At 38.2% G+C, this 16,319-nt stretch overlaps 1 protein-coding gene across 2 annotated transcripts in view; it reads right to left on the bottom strand.

The window, feature by feature from the left end:
- Positions 1 to 4,017: 4,017 nt before the first annotated feature.
- ldb3a (LIM domain binding 3a) overlaps positions 4,018 to 16,319 on the bottom strand; it is a 66,185-nt gene continuing 53,883 nt past the window's right edge. Inside the window, exons 7-13 of one of the 2 annotated variants that reach the window (XM_066679703.1) lie at positions 11,019 to 11,075; positions 9,747 to 9,925; positions 8,488 to 8,869; positions 7,727 to 7,907; positions 7,486 to 7,606; positions 6,086 to 6,201; positions 4,018 to 5,996 (exon numbers count right to left, since the gene is read on the bottom strand). In XM_066679703.1, the coding sequence (XP_066535800.1) occupies positions 5,907 to 5,996; positions 6,086 to 6,201; positions 7,486 to 7,606; positions 7,727 to 7,907; positions 8,488 to 8,869; positions 9,747 to 9,925; positions 11,019 to 11,075 (1,126 nt within the window). In that variant the 3' untranslated portion in view covers positions 4,018 to 5,906. The remainder of the gene's footprint in view (positions 5,997 to 6,085; positions 6,202 to 7,485; positions 7,607 to 7,726; positions 7,908 to 8,487; positions 8,870 to 9,746; positions 9,926 to 11,018; positions 11,076 to 16,319) is intronic. The other variant, XM_066679704.1, reaches the window with a different exon arrangement.

The raw sequence follows: 16,319 nt of genomic DNA, 5'->3' as shown, positions 1-16,319 counted from the left end.
CCTAATGACTGCAGACAGGCTACGGACCCCACACGGAATTGCAAAGGATGAAGTGGTTGCAGAAAGTAAACAAATAAATTAATTCATTCATTATCTGTAACCCTTATCCAGTTCAGGGGCGCGGTGGGTCCAGAGCCTACCTGGAATTATTGGGCACAAGGCGGGAATACACCCTGGAGGGGGCGCCAGTCCTTCACAGGGCAACACAGACACACATTCACTCACACCTATGGACACTTTTGAGTCGCCAATCCACCTACCAACATGTGTTTTTTGGACTGTGGGAGGAAACTGGAGCACCCGGAGGAAACCCATGCGGACACGGGGAGAACACTAAACAAATAAATGCCCTTATTAATTTTAATGATTAAGATTTGTGTTTTTATACTCAGTCATTGTACTGAGTGAATAAACCCTAACCCTTTATTTAAAGATTCATTCATTCATTATCTGTAACCACTTATCCAGTTCAGGTGGGTCCAGAGGCTACCTGGAATCATTGGTCGCAAGGCAGGGGCGCCAGTCCTTCACAGGGCAACACATTCACACACCTACGAACACTTTTGAGTCGCTAATTCACCTACCAATGTGTGTTTTTGGACTGCGGAGCAAACCCACACGGACACGGGGAGAACACACCAGCTCCTCACAGACAGTCACCTGGAGCGGGAATCGAACCCACAACCTCCAGGTCCCTGGAGCTGTGTGACTGCGACACTACCTGCTGCACCACCATTTAAACATTCCATTTTTTGTTAATATTGAACAAAAATGAACGAAAAAGTGTCAAGCAATAACAAATGTGTTTTAGAACCCAGTTTGGTCATATTTACCAAACTAATATTAGTTGAGAAACCTTGGCGCATTTTAGGCCACAACCTTATTTCATAATGATCATAAAACAACAACTTAGACACCATTTAGTGTAATAATTTGATATGTAGATTATATAATCAGCAAACACCTTAGATGTTTGGTTCCTAAGACCACCACTATGAATTATTTTGACCAACATAACAATGATTATCAACATTATATAACTACTTGGCAGAAATTATGGACATTCAGGGAAATTTCTCATTAACATTCATTCATTCATTGGATAAGTCTGTAACCGCTTATCCAGTTCAGGGCCACGGTGGGTCCGGAGAATACCCAGAATCACTAGGCGCAAGGCGGAATCACACCATGGAGGGGGCGCCAATCCTCACACTCACACCTATAGATACTTTTGAGTCACAAATCCACCTACCAACACGTGTTTTTGTCATTAACATTCAACTATAGTGATGTCATTGAGTTAACTGATTCTTTAAACAACTCTAAAAAATTGAGCAGCAGGATTGTTTATTTTCACATTTCTAAAATGTTCTAAATGTTCAATATATGCAAACATATTGGAGACATATTATTAATTCATTCATTCATTCATTATCTGTAACTGCTTGCCCAGTTCAGAATCGCAGTGGGTCCAGAGCCTACCTGGAATCATTGGGCGCAAGGCGGGAATACACCCTGAAGGGGGCGTATTAATAATTCCTGTTATTTAACTAAATTTAAATTAGAATTAAAGCTAGACACCAGAATTTATTTTTATTTATTTAGTATTTGGCAACACTAAACTAAAAAATATATACCTGCACTACAGAACAACACTATAGAAAATGGCCATTGCTCTTGCCATGTGATATTCTACAGAGCAGCAGGGGTTAAACAGATTTCATACTTTTGCATTTATTTTGTCTAGTTGTAATTCCTCCCACTTTCAGAGCACAACATCAGAAGGGGATTTACTCATACTTTAACTGGAACATCTCACTCTGGAAAGGACTGCAGAAGCACTCAAAGGAAAGTAATCACATTTCAACCAATGTATTGATGCTTGCATTTTTTATTATTGCCAGAATGCCCCTTTAAGGCATTTCAGTGCATTTTAGACATAAATAACCATAACAGATATTATAGATATAATAGTTTTTTTCACTTTTCATGTTTTAGTAAGCCACTAACAAAATCTAAATAATAAAAAGGTGACATGGTACTACATAAAAATTAATTAAAATTAAATTAATTAAAAAATTTTGTTGGTTTTTAAAATAAATTGAATGCAGTATTTGCCCAAATGTTGTTGTGAAGATTTGATTGCATTCAGCTCTATCACTCATCTGTCAGAGTGCACTTTTCCACTACTCCACAGTGTAAAGTTGGGTGGAGGGCTTCATGCCCCTCTTGCCCACATTTGTTATTGGGCATAGTGACCTTAGGCTACTTTGCAGCTGCTCTAGAGCATACCATGGAATTGACAATGCTTGTTTCTGAACCTTAACCTGTTAACAACTGATGAGCTACTTTAGCAATGAATATACATTGAAGTAGTCAGAACATATGGACATATATATAATCTACATTAGAAGGGTTTGACTGTAGAAAAGCCAAACTCATGAAACTGGGTTGCCTATTCAAATGTGTTTTGCAGTATCTACAAATTAATCTCACACTTATCAGTTAAAACTGCTCCTGTAATTCACATGCGCTTCAGATTAGAGATTGCTGCAGCTTTAATGTTAGCTCAGGCAATGATAGTGTGACCAGATCTGAGACTGACCTCTGTAAATGTTTACAGAGAAGGTTATCGACCAATAACGGTATCTCTAAAGTCAGACCATCCAATCCGAAGATTTTAGGCTACTTCACCATGCCCCCTTTTCACTCAAGCGAACCAATCGGAGTAGGGGAGGGCGGGACTAGTTTGTGAACGAAACGCTTCTCGAAATTCTATGTAAACTCTAGAAAAACAAAATCCCGGACGTTTGTGAAGTTCGGCCCGGACATTTTTTTTAAGTCTAGAAAAGAGGACATGTCCTGGTAAAAGAGGATGTCTGGTCACCCTAGGCAACAAGTAAAATTACAAATGAAGCCACACCATCATAAATGTGTCCAGTCATGTTGATTTGATTGAAAGTAACAACTTATTTTAGTTAAGCTATTACTTAGCAAGTCTAGAAAATCAGTACAAACAATACAATATTAGCTAGCATTTGCTAATAGACTAGCAGCATCTGGTGAATCCATTCTCTCAATTTTTCTCAAAATTGGTTAAAATTCTATGAATAATTTTACACGGGGCTGTAGAAACATCCTGGAGGATGTGGGAAAATGGTGGATTAATTTTTTTTTACCTCTTGTATAAATAATATTTTGTCGCTAGTGACATGTCCCATAAAACAAGAGAATTTCTATGTTATATTTTTACAACAGCCAATATTACTGCAATGAAAATAACGTATCTCAACACACCACTGATGGTCATTAATATAATTTAATATATAGTTCTCTTCAGACTTTTCTCTTTAACTACAGAACTTTTAATATGTCTATAGCAGTGGCTACAATGATTATTCCAGCTGTGCCTTAGTTGGGAGATCAGTGACAAAAATAAGAAGATAGCACCTCTAGCATCAATATTACTACGATAGCACCTCTATGGGAATTATACTATATCAGTGCTAAGTAGCAGGGCAGTTTTTGGCTGTTCTAGATCAAACACAGATGCCTAAAAAAATGTGTATCCAATAAAAACTTAACAATGTTAAAACTCTCACTATCAAAATACAACATATTATTAGGCCCAGAAACCTTTAGGCCTGCTCCAAATGACTATAGGGTTTACCCCATGCCTTAAATGGCTGAGAAAAAAGGATTTCCGCAATACACTAGAAACATCAGAGATTCTCTACTTGTGTTTGTGGTTCAGAAAAACTCAAAATGCTTGTGACACAGTAATATCACAAATGTGAACATGGCAACTATGCAACCATACAGTTGCTAACGTCCCAAAACAAAATTTCACAGTAACTTTTACTTTTTTTACCATCTCAAAATTACTCAGTTCAGTGAATTAAGCAAAACAATGATCTCAAGACAGTATTTGTTTGTGCATGCAATAAATAGATTGTGTAACTTCAAGTAATATTTGTAGTTAAACAGAAACAGAATTTATTAATGCAAGTAGCACACATGAATTAAGCAAAGACAAACATTTTTTAATTGTGGTTGTGGTAATGGATTTTCTTAATTCAAATCAACAAAAGTGTTTTACATGAAAAACTCATTTGTTTGGAATTTCATCCTTATAAACCTGTTCATTTCTGGGTTGAAATTGTTAACACAATAGCACTGGTCAGCTTGTGCTTCCTCAGATCCAATCACTTGAGATCCCTGGGAAATATGAACCTTAGAAAAGAGCTAAGAAATCTTCTGGAGAGGGAAACTCCAATCTGTGGAACGTGGGTTTGCTTGGTGTCAGGGACCGACACACTATCAACTAAGCTAACTGTAAATCTGGCAAATAGATATTTATCTCAGCATTCAGGAACTCAAAATTGGATGAATCTCCAACCCGGAGGTGGCCTAATACCCTATGAACCCTTACAATCTCGAGAGACATCCATCAACTCCCCTTGCTTAAAGACAATTCCTCCAGACTGTGGTGGGTTCTGCAGGGTGCAAGGCATTCCCAAGCTTAAGGGCGAGGCCTCCCTCTTCCTCCTGGTTGGAGTTTCCCTTTGCCTTTCCCTGTCCCCTCTTTCAAGTTCCCAAGTTTCAGAGCTCCTTGGAGTCTGAGGAGCTGGATCTGTGGGACCAGTGGTTTCCCTAAGACAATGTGCACAATAAATAAGAGGACAGAACATTCTAAATGCTAATGTTTCATATATACACTTCAGCAGTTGAAAGCTATTTAAGTTTATTCTGCAAGCATTTCTCAAACAACCAGTCAGGTTCTGAATTTCCTTTGTAATTTAACTTATATTATTTATATCTACCTAATCTATGTAATATTTAATAGTTAATTCGGTACAAGTCAGAAGAGACACATGTTGATTAAGGGTGCAAAATCCATACTGACTCAAAAGTGAACATGCCAGATCAGAAACTGTGAAAATATCTGACATACACATGTAAAACTAACAGTGTCGCTGGGCATTACATATGCACTCATAAGCAAATCCATGCATTGGCCATCACACACATACACCAGCAAAAAATAATAAATGAATAGCACATTTGCATGTATAAAACTGACTCACAACTCACAATAAAAAGACTATACACCAGTATAGTGTGTCATGCTAGCATGAAAAAATGACTCTCCTTTAGGTCTCATTAACTTCAGTGCATACAATTAATGCACGCTCATGACATAAAAATAAGATTATTAAGGTTCTCATTTAGGGCTTAAGGCACACTCAGACACAAAGGTACACAGAGGCTTTTGTTTGAATTTAAAGAAAGAATCCTGTCATCAGTCATGACAAAACCAGGGCACAAGTAATTTTACAACATCCTGCTTAAAATACATACCCAGCACCCAACAATATTAATTACAAAGCCATTATTAAATTGAAATACTACAAACTCCCTTCACTACAGCCTTGTGCTGTATTAATTCACCAAAGCGCAAAAAAAATCCACACAACTCTAAACCCTCAAAACAGAAGCTTAGAAAGAAACAAATTCTACTTAAACAGAAAGTGACAATTAATAAAACATCACCCCAAAGTAACATCAGCATGTATCATATTCATAAAAATGCAACATGCACAATTATACAATCATACCATATGGTTTTGTTAGAAATAATATATATTTTAGTTATTATATTTAATTTACGTAGAGCCCTTAGTGCATGTTGGCCTCAAGAGATATGCACATATCAGAGCACACAATGAATACTCATCAGTTCTTTATTAAATTAAACAATCTATTTTTTCTCAGCTCTTATTAAAATTAGTATTAAATATGTGAGCTGTTTGATATGTTCCTTATAATTTGAATTGGCATTGAGTCCTTCCCCAAAAGAGCCCGAGCCAATTCAAAGGCAAACGCAATGGCCAGTAGGATGGGTTCTACACGTTGATGGCGTGAGCGTGCTTCTTGCACAAAGGCTTGTCCTTCTTGGAGTAGAAAGGCTGGCCCTCCAGGTTTATGTGGCATACCTGTAAAAAACAATTGAGCTGACTATTTCTTATTAAATACACAATAGAAGAAGGAATAGACAGATTCTTCTCATTGCGGTTGTTCTTACCGTACAAACAAAGCAGGTGTCATGCCATGTGTAGCCAAGAGCCTCGATAAACTTATCACCAGCTTCCACAGGAAAATCACAGCCATGGCACTTAGTGCTGAAGAGAGCAATGTAATCTGACCAAAAAAACAAAAAATAAACTCAGCATACAACATACAGAAGAGGTATATTTACCATAGTTTACAGAAACAATGTTTCTGAATCTCAAAGCACACTATAGCCAACCATTTGTTTCCACTGGAAAAATGAATCCACCTTTGTTTGGGCAGATAGCGACGGAGTAAAACACAGTTTTAGTTCAGGAATGTGGTTTGGCATAATGCGGGGTGATCTTACGTTCATGTGCAGCTGTTCCAGAGCATCCCGTTTCATGTAGGGGTTGTACAAGCTGTTTGTACAAAGTTGAATGTATGTAGCTGCAATAGGTGCAACAGCAGTTTCTGCATTAAATCTGCTTTAAAGGCGACAATGTTTTGCAACATTTGCTAGCTCTTAAGTCTCTTTGTGTGTTCGAAACACATCTAATGTGTTTGCAAAGCCCTGGTGTCTCAGTCCAGTACGCTACCCTTTCTCTCTCTGCTCATGGCTGTGAAAATTAATTTTTTTAGACAAGAGAGAATATTGCACTATTTTAGACAAGTGAGGATGTTGCTCGTGAGTGTGTGAGTGAATGTGTGTGTATGTCTGTGTTGCCCTGTGAAGGACTGGCGCCCCCTCCAGGGTGTATTCCCGCCTTGCGCCCAATGATTCCAGGTAGGCTCTGGACCCACCGTGACCCTGAATTTGATAAGCGGTTACAGATAATGAATGAATGAATGAGGATGTTGCTCTATTCCTGCTCCATAGGTGGGTGATAGTGTCTTATTTTTGCTGTTTTGCGATTAATTAATGTGGAAATATCTCAAAATCTGGGAGACAGCTAACTGCATGAGAGTTAACATACCAAAAGTACTACAACTCAAGTTACAAATGTGTTTCTGTGGTAATTCAAACAGTGAATAAAAACTGTTTAAACAAACTTACAAACAAGTTAGAATTCAGCCATGTACATGTCTTTAAAGACACAGAGCTTCTGAATGTTAACAAACCAGAGAGAACTGCAGTTCCTCACAGTCATAGACAACCAGGAAGACAAGTGCTCTTTAAATAAATGGTTCTGTCATGCCCATTTCGCTGTCCCACCCAGTGGGGCATAAAACGATTCATTCAGGGCCTACAAACAACCTGATTGTTCATCTCATGTGCGTTACACTTTATCAGAAATATAACAATAATACATAATCACATTATCAAATATTGTTGCTACTTTCTGTTGGTAAAAGTTACTCTTTTGTGGCTCCTGGGGTCTTTTAGTTTGGGCACATTTCATTCTCAAAGAACAGGACAAAGAGTTTCACTACCTTTTTCACAGTAAGGCTCCCCATCCTCCATATGGAAAAGGCTGTTTCCAAAAGGTTTCCCACACGCAGCACACACAAAGCAGGTGGTGTGCCAGGTCTGCCGCAGAGCATGCATCACTTCCTGTTTAGGGCACAGTGGGCATAGTTACTGCTTGTCCATTTACTGCATGTACAGAAACATGTTTGGACATGTCCTTCGGTAGGGTATGTATTGTTTGCTTGTGTGAGGGCTCAGACTCACCCCCATGATCTTAGTGTTGCAGCGGGCACACGTGGGAGCAAAGAACTCTCTGTAGCAGTTCTCACAATAAACATTATTCTGCTCCTCCACAAAGCTGGTGTCCGCCAGGGATGTATGGCAGTAGTGGCAGTTAAACTCTTCCGGATGCCATGAGCGGCCCAGAGCCACTAGGAATGGCCCTCTGCGATCACAAAAAAAAGAAAGAAATAAAAATAGACAGCCACAATAAAACGACTGTAGCTATGGACTGCACAGTGTGACTGTGGCTTTTGTACTGATATTTGATTAATTCTTTCATATTTATTCCAAAAGTACACAGCCTTGGTAAGTATAATATATAACTAAATATCATTCACAGCACACTGATTTAGACTTGAATAGAAACAGTACATGCAAGTTAAATGTACTTCTTTACAACTAAAAAAAAAACCCTAAAAGTGATCAGATTAAAAATACATTACAAATTTAGAGCAATTAACAGCATTGACAAAGTGTGGAAAACAGTCAGGAAGTAGAAAGCTATGTTTTAGTAACTAGTTGTTTTATACAAACAACAATGGGACTAGAATGTGTTTTATTGGGACAAGTGTAAAATAACCTTCCCAAATATGTTAATTTACTGTTAGATTTATTATACTTTAACACCAACACCAGAGAAAAGTCTCCTGTGCATCGTAATGCTATATTAGAAAATATTCAATTTCTGATTCACCATTCTAATATCTCATATCTAATCTTAAATCTGTGTGGCATGTTTTCACCTGATGATATTATTGCAGGCTCCACACATTGGCGTCCTGTTGCTAGCTGCGAAGCGCTCAGCTCTCTGGGCGACTCCACGTGCCACTGGGGGGAATGGTCCTGGGTTGAAGGGAGCTGAGGAGGGGTTGAAAGCAGGGCTGGGGGCAGGAGCAGGGTTGGGTATGTAGGCAGGTGGTGGTGGAGCAGCTGTGGGTAGAGGCTGAACTTTGACACTGGTGGTGGTAGTCTTACTGGGGTCGAACTTCTGGGCAAAAGTGTCGTCTATGACCCAAGGGGGGCGGTTGGCGGATGGAGCGGATCCAGGAGCAGGTGGGGCAGGAGCATGTGGGGGAATGTAAACTGGTGCTGGGGCTGGTGCTGGGGCGGGTGCTGGGGCATGTGCTGCCAGTGAAAGAGAAGAAAGGTGTGAATACATCAAGACAAGCATGAATACTTATCTGTAAAAAGCTTCAAATATGATGACTATACATAGATTTGAATTGTATATTTATTAAGCTGTAAAAGCCACTTTCACCATACCAACATATAAGGATGCATTTGTTTTTTTGATTTACAAATAGACGTGTCTATATATGTAAGACTTATGTAGATTAAACTATTCAGTACTGTGCTAAAGTCTTTATTTATCTTCTCAATAAGCATGGTACTTATGTAAAATGATATATAATTTCAATAACAAAAAAAAGTAGACTAAAATACATTTTTCTTAAAAAGTAGATTGGTTATGAGCTGGTGTGAAGTACAAAGTTTCCAGATCTTATTCTTCATCGTATGGATTTATCATAAATCAAACACACACTTGAATAAAGATAATGAAATATGTATTAATCAGTAAAATTAGGTATTGGATTATCACCCCAAATAATACCGGACTGCCCGAGGAGATCAAGAAAGGGTTAAACCAACAAACTCAGCAGCTAAAATATTGGTATAGTACCATTTATCAATACCATGTTTCTGCAGTTTTGAGCAGATATTAATATTTCTGCTCATAATTTATATTTTGCACAAGAGTAAATGTGGCTTTTGTAGTTAACCATAATATATCATAGTCAAAATAATCAGCTTCAAACATTCACAACCAATCTGAGTCAGTGTTAACAATTTATTGCTTTTCACATCATCATCATCATCATTGTAATATCCAACAGCTTTAATGAATGTTGTATATATGCCCACTTTGTGCTATTTTACCATCATCATAAATTTCATATAAGGACAGTCTGTGTGTGTGTGTGTGTGTGTTTAGAACAGCTACCTGGAGCAGATGGATAAGCAGTAGGCACAATGGTGGCAGTGCTGACAACTTTAGGTGGGGGTGGACCCATAGGGATCTGGATGGAGCTGTGCTGCATGGGCATGGGCATGGACATGGGCATTGGCATGGGCTGCTGCATGGGCGGGGCTTGATGCATGGGAGGGGGCTGCATGTACGCACTGTAGAAAAAATGACCACAACTCATATGACCTCATAAACACACACGCCACTGAAGCACTATTCAAGTTGGAGTAGATTTACTAAGAAGGTTTTTATTAAATTAATCTGTCTGAACCATTCGTACAGGATTGAACAGTTACATTTTTAATGCCAAGTGTGTGAACACGTTTGCCCACATTTTCTTTTGAAATTATGGGTATTTATAACCTCGATTTTGCCTTTTGCTGCAGTAAAAGCTGCTACTGGCTTTGTACCATATTTTGGAACACTGTGGTAAGGAGTTGTTGTTGTTTTTTAGCCTCAAAACAACAATGAGGTCAGCTAATGATTTTGGACGATTAGTTCTAGATTACAAAAGCTACTACAACTCATCCTAATTGTATTGGATGGAGTTCCATCACCCCAAAAAATGCAGTTGCAATGCTCCAAGGCCCAGTGACTGAAGGATGTATATTTCCTAACTGAAACTACAGTAGCTCTCCTGGTAAAACTAATTAAATGTTGACAAGTCTTAAGTTAACATATTTTTGTCCCAATATTTCTCTACGTAAATATCTCCAAAGTAAATGCTACATACATCCTTGAGATTTAACTTAATTACTGCCTTTGCATACTTCTCCATACTTCTTGAACTATACAAACAGGAGACTGTTTTCTTGTGTGAAGGATACTGGAGACCATCAAGGTGTGACCATGCCTTACCTGCCACTTTCCCCTTCATCATTAAAAAGTTTTAACGCAAAAGTTAGTGTTGAGTTTAAACAGCCGAGACCCACAGAGAGATAGAGAGAGGGGACAGCCTGGTATCAAAGAGACAGTGTTAGAAGAGAGAGCCTCCATTGCCACAGATAAGTAAGCACAGTTCCTTTACACATACATATGGGTCAGAGAGGGTTAAAAGACAACATGGTTAAAGATTTTTTTCAAAGCATAAGTATTGTCCTGCGAGTCAGTGGGCTGGAAACAGAAGAGGAAGAAGGGCTTTGTTATTCCACATGAGAAGATAGATAAGTTACTCTGACAGAGCAAGTGAGAAGAGTGGGGCAGGGGGTGGACGGGGGAGGGGGGTTGAAAGCTGGACCACGCCAGTACCTGGAAGTAGTGGATTGGTACTGTGATCTGTAACCAGATGCGGACTGCATGTTGAAGCTACAATGTGAGACACAGTGGGTGACAGAGAGAGAGAGAGACAGACAATGTGTGTCAGTTAACATACCTTTTCAGATGTCCAGCAGAGCCATGTTCACCCATACTAGTTATTGTTAAACATACTTTGAGCTAGTGAATTGGATTTTAACTTAGAAAATGGGGTAAAGAGTTCATTACTGAACACTTCCAAAATGGCTGTATCAATGCAAAATATTATCAGTTCATTCATGGTGTTGCTTCATATATTTTGTATATATCATGTTTTATATGTGTGTGTGTATTTCTTCATGTACAAATTTGTGCATGTACATTAATGTCTGGAGCCACAACACTAGGATGAATATGAGTGGACATGGCAGTAAACAGGTCACAATGACAGATTTCAAACATGCACTCACTCACTCACTCAGCAATATAAGAACTGATTAGTCCATCTACATGAGTTTGTCAAGTTGGACTCTCTCTGATATAAACATCAAACAGCAGTTCCTCAGCTCACTGAATAATTAAATAGTAATGTTAGGGATTAATCTGTCAGGAAATATAAAATGATAAAGTCTGCAACTTTGCTTGATTACCGGATGATGGCAAACTAGTCGACCAATGTAACTTCAATAACTAATCATTTCACATATTTGTGTCTAGCTAAGATCTGTGTATTTTTAATGTGTTCCTAGTACCTTGGTAGCAAGTTGCTGGAGAACGGTACTTCTTAAAAAGCGCCAGTTTTATAAATATTTGAATTACAAAAAAAAAGCTCCAGTGCACATAAAGCCCCATTAGGATTGGATTTGTTTTTTTGGGTATTTGTCTGTAATAAAAATGTTTACATGCCTCTTCTGTGATAAAACTCTCACTTCCAGACAGCAATGAAAAACTAAAAAAATACAAACAAGTTTCTGATTCAAAAATCATATTGTGTTAAGTTAAATCACTTAAGTTGTTTTAGTCAAAGGATAGTTTGTAAAAATGTTGATGAAAATGCAATTGCCATTAGAATCATTACATTTATCATCCTGTGTGATCTCCCTTTTCTCATTGATAAAAATGTATTAATAATAATAATAAAAAATAAAAATGTATGTATGGATACTTCAGCTCAGAAGTCTTGAATCCAAACAGTAGGCAATTCAGCCTGTAATTTTCTCAGAGGACGTTGGGGGGAAAACACATATATGGTTGATTTGGATAGAAATAAAATTACAGAGGATCCCAAATAAAAGAGAAAAACATCCCAGGACCCCTTGGAAATGTATTCCCATCCAGATAGGGCTTAGGGTACATTTTAAACAACCCAGAAATGCCGAAGGTGAATACAGTGAGGTAAAGAGTGTGATGCAGAAGAACAAACACATTATTGCGAACAACAGAACACAAAATTGCAGAGAGATATCCGAATGCTGATATATTGCAAACATATCAAGACATATTAAGAAATTAGTACACCTGAGTCTATATTTTCTTCATACAGCTTTACCCCTCATAAAATGTTGCACTGTAGATTGGGTAAAACAGATTTGCTCCAAGTCCACATTTTTATGAAAAACATGTAGCATTCATAGTATAATACACTATTATCATAGTATCAACATCTCATGCTGTAGCACAGTAGAGATTTACTCTAAAACTAACAAAGCAAGTATTAAAAGCTATTTGTACTTTTTTGGTATAATCTTGGTAATATTTTGGCAAAAATTTAGATACATAACATCTGAATTATTAAGTTTACAAATATGTTTTAAAGAATTTTTTGAAATGTTTTCCTTTTTTTTCATATGTAACAAAATTCAAACAATTTCTCGCTTATTTGTGATTTTATCATAACTGCTGTGTAATATTAAAATTGACATTATCCATCCATCCATTATCTGTAACCGCTTATCCAATTTAGGGTCGCGGGGGGTCCAGAAGCTACCTGGAATCATCGGGCGCAAGGCGGGAATACACCCTGGAGGGGGCGCCAGTCCTTCACAGGGCAACACAGACACACACACATTCACTCACACCTATGGACACTTTCGAGTCGCCAATCCACCTGCAACGTGTGTTTTTGGACTGTGGGAGGAAACCGGAGCACCCGGAGGAAACCCACGCGGACACGGGGAGAACACAATTGACATTATCATTTTATGTAAAAAAAAAAATAAAAAATAAAAAATAAAAAAGTATTAAGATTAATACGCTACATTCACATTACGTCTAAACCAAAACTCTCACATATTTTGGATACAATACTATCCCCTAAGATCAGAACAAATTGACATGCAGCACTTTTTCCTTGATCTCAGAACTCGCAACAAATTCTCAGAATAAACTACTTCATTTTTAGGCCATTTTTTGTTGAATGAAATGACTATTGCTATTTGTAATACTATGCAACAGTTACAATAAATTGATGGATGAGCAGGTGAATGTTTGAATTACAATTATAAATCACAAAAAAAAAATTCTTTAAAACTTATTTGTACACCTAATATTTGTAGAAGAGTCTGGTCGCATTAACAAAATTGATGTTTATTTTATGGAAATCCATGGCAGGAAATGTCAGTAAATTGGTATGAAATAACCAATTAAATTTCAGTTTCACTCCAGTCCACAAACAATCAATCTCAAGGTTAACCAAAGACAGTGAGGATGAAAGAAGTTAAGCAAAGATGGTAGGCAAGCATGCAGGGTGAAGCTCTCCATCAGATTCCAAAATGACTGGGAAAGAACTCCTGTCCTTGAGTGTGCGTGAAAATACACTGTAAAAACTAGGTTGTTTACTCAGTTTGAGAGGACCTATTAATCATAATCAGTAGCCACATGCTACCACTGAAAAGCCCAGAGGGTGAATATTATTTCACTTATTAGCGGTACTACTTAGCTATGCCACTCTATGCACATGCAAGATGGTGGCGCAAGTAATCAAATAAAGCCAAAAATGTCAGTATATTCTCCTTTAAAAACTGTGATATTTTCTTAGTTTAATATAGTTTCAGTTCGTTATATCCCTTTATTTCACAACAAGCATAACGTATCGCTAGTTTCCAGTTACCCCTTAAATGCTGAAGCAACTACTTTTAATCACCTGTGGTTACATGTAGCATTTAAGGTGGAACTCTATGTTTTAGAGGTTAACATCTTAAAGGTTTGACCTCTATTGTAGGGGAAGATTCCCTCTACCAAGGGGCAAAATAACACTTAAAAATGAGTGATAGGTGTAAAATTAAGAAATGGGATTTACCCTAGATCTAATGGAGATAACATCAACAAGTAATAACTAGGTTTTACAGTGTATAGATAATGTTTAGTTATTTTGTGTGAGCATGCGGGATCTAGAGGCCTTGCTGGAGTGTGTGTGTGAGCATGCTTGGTGTAGGGGACGTGCAGAGTGAACGTTGGTGAGCGTAGGATGTAGGAGCTGTGTGCTACATTAGCTTTCACTGTCACACCCTCTGAAGTGACTGTGAAATATCGTAACTCTCCTCAGCATTAAGCAGCTCTGTTTTTTGTCTAAAAGATGTGACATCATAAAAATTGTCACTGCACACTTTATTGGTCGTGAAATATGACCTTAAAGCTAAGTGCATAAAACAGAGAAAGTGTAAAATACATCAAGCTAAACACTCATGAGGATAGAGACCATGTAGATAAAGTGTCAGGGACTACAGAGTAGTTAAAAACCTCTTAGTAAAGACATCCAAGACTGATGATGTGTCTAGAGGCAACTGAATAATTTCAGTTACATCATTCCAAGCATTATACATTTTCACTTAGTGTTGTTATGATAGGATGTGAACAGATCCATAAACAGTTTTAGGTTAATAGAAGTAACTCCACAGTGTTGGTCTTCTCATATCCTTTCAAGTACATTCTTCCAAATTAGGTATGGGCAATATTAATTGCTGATATAGCATTCTTATGGCACTTTTCCACTGCATGGTACCTGCTTGACTCAACTCGAGTTTTTGGCCTTTGCATTAGGCAAATCTGGTACCTAGGATAGGGTACATTTTTAGGACCTGCTCACTCATGGTTCCAAGAGAGTCAAGTAGGGACAGGTAATCTTTGCAGAGCACCGATTGGCTAGAGGACTTTATCAATCACAACGAAATGCAGACATCCAGCGCAATTTTTTTAGAAAAGCTTTTGTTGTCCACACTACAGTGGCAATCTCATTTTTTATAATCCGCTTCACAATGGCATCTCAAAATACTACACTGTGCTGTTGTGAAGAGGTTTAAACGCTCCTTGGATTGAAGGTTAACAAAACAATCCAGCAAGAGCTGTATGTGCAACAAGGAACAAAAAATCTCTACTAATCTGCCTGAACTAAAAAACAAACACACAACGAGTAAATGATAATTAATTTTACCGCTGGTGTTGTTGTGGTTTCCAAAGCCTGCGGTTATTGTTAGCAATGGTGTTTTGTGACATCACCCTCTACATTTTTAGGGAGTCATTGTAATGGAAAACCAACTTGTACCAGGGACTAAATTGAGAGCTGGGTCAGGCCAAGCCATGTAGGTACCATGCAGTGGAAAAGTGCCATTAGAATAATGTGGTTTTCCTGCTCAAGCTAGGACTCAAACCTTAGATTGTCTAGTGTGAGGAACGGTATTCACCCCTATACTATACCAATCATCTGCACTAGAATTTGGCCATAGCTATGGAGTTGAGAGTAAAATGTGCTGAGTGTAGTCTAGCCTGATCAACTTTCTGTCCTGTGCTAAAACTAACTTTGAAATTAATGAAGTTCCAATAAAAAGTTGTTGTGTGTCATCCTTGCTTTTTAAAGTCCACCCATGCTAGGGGCAAATATTCCATCTCCATCAATATGAAAACATTGTTCAAGAAGGTTGTGACGATAAAACTGACAGACAGCTGAGCGCAAATGCTGAATATCATCCTACCCCCAACATAAGTGGCCATAAAGTAGCTATACAGCACAGTACTGACTCAAAATTCAAGATGCTTTTGTCCAACCTCTGAAGTCACACCCCCAATAAAATACAATCTTAGCCCTGTATCCCAGCATCCTCAGCCACTCTGCACATCCCTCTAGTTTGTTTCATCAGCTGTGTGTCTGTACCTCAGCCCCTTTGGTTTTCCTGAGGGGAGGGAAGGCTTGCGTTTGGGCAAAGATCTGGTTCTGAAGAATGGGGTGATTGACAGGGCCTCCAGCGCAGATGTGGGGGGCGGCCCTTTCTTATAAGCATGGTTTCTTAATAAAAGCCAGTGAGAAAGGCATGACAGATTCAT

This window comes from Hoplias malabaricus, chromosome 8 (genome assembly GCF_029633855.1).
Source record: "Hoplias malabaricus isolate fHopMal1 chromosome 8, fHopMal1.hap1, whole genome shotgun sequence".
Lineage (NCBI taxonomy): Eukaryota > Metazoa > Chordata > Actinopteri > Characiformes > Erythrinidae > Hoplias > Hoplias malabaricus.
The sequence above is the reverse complement of the archived record's forward strand: the minus strand, read 5'-3'. Positions and strand labels throughout refer to the sequence as shown.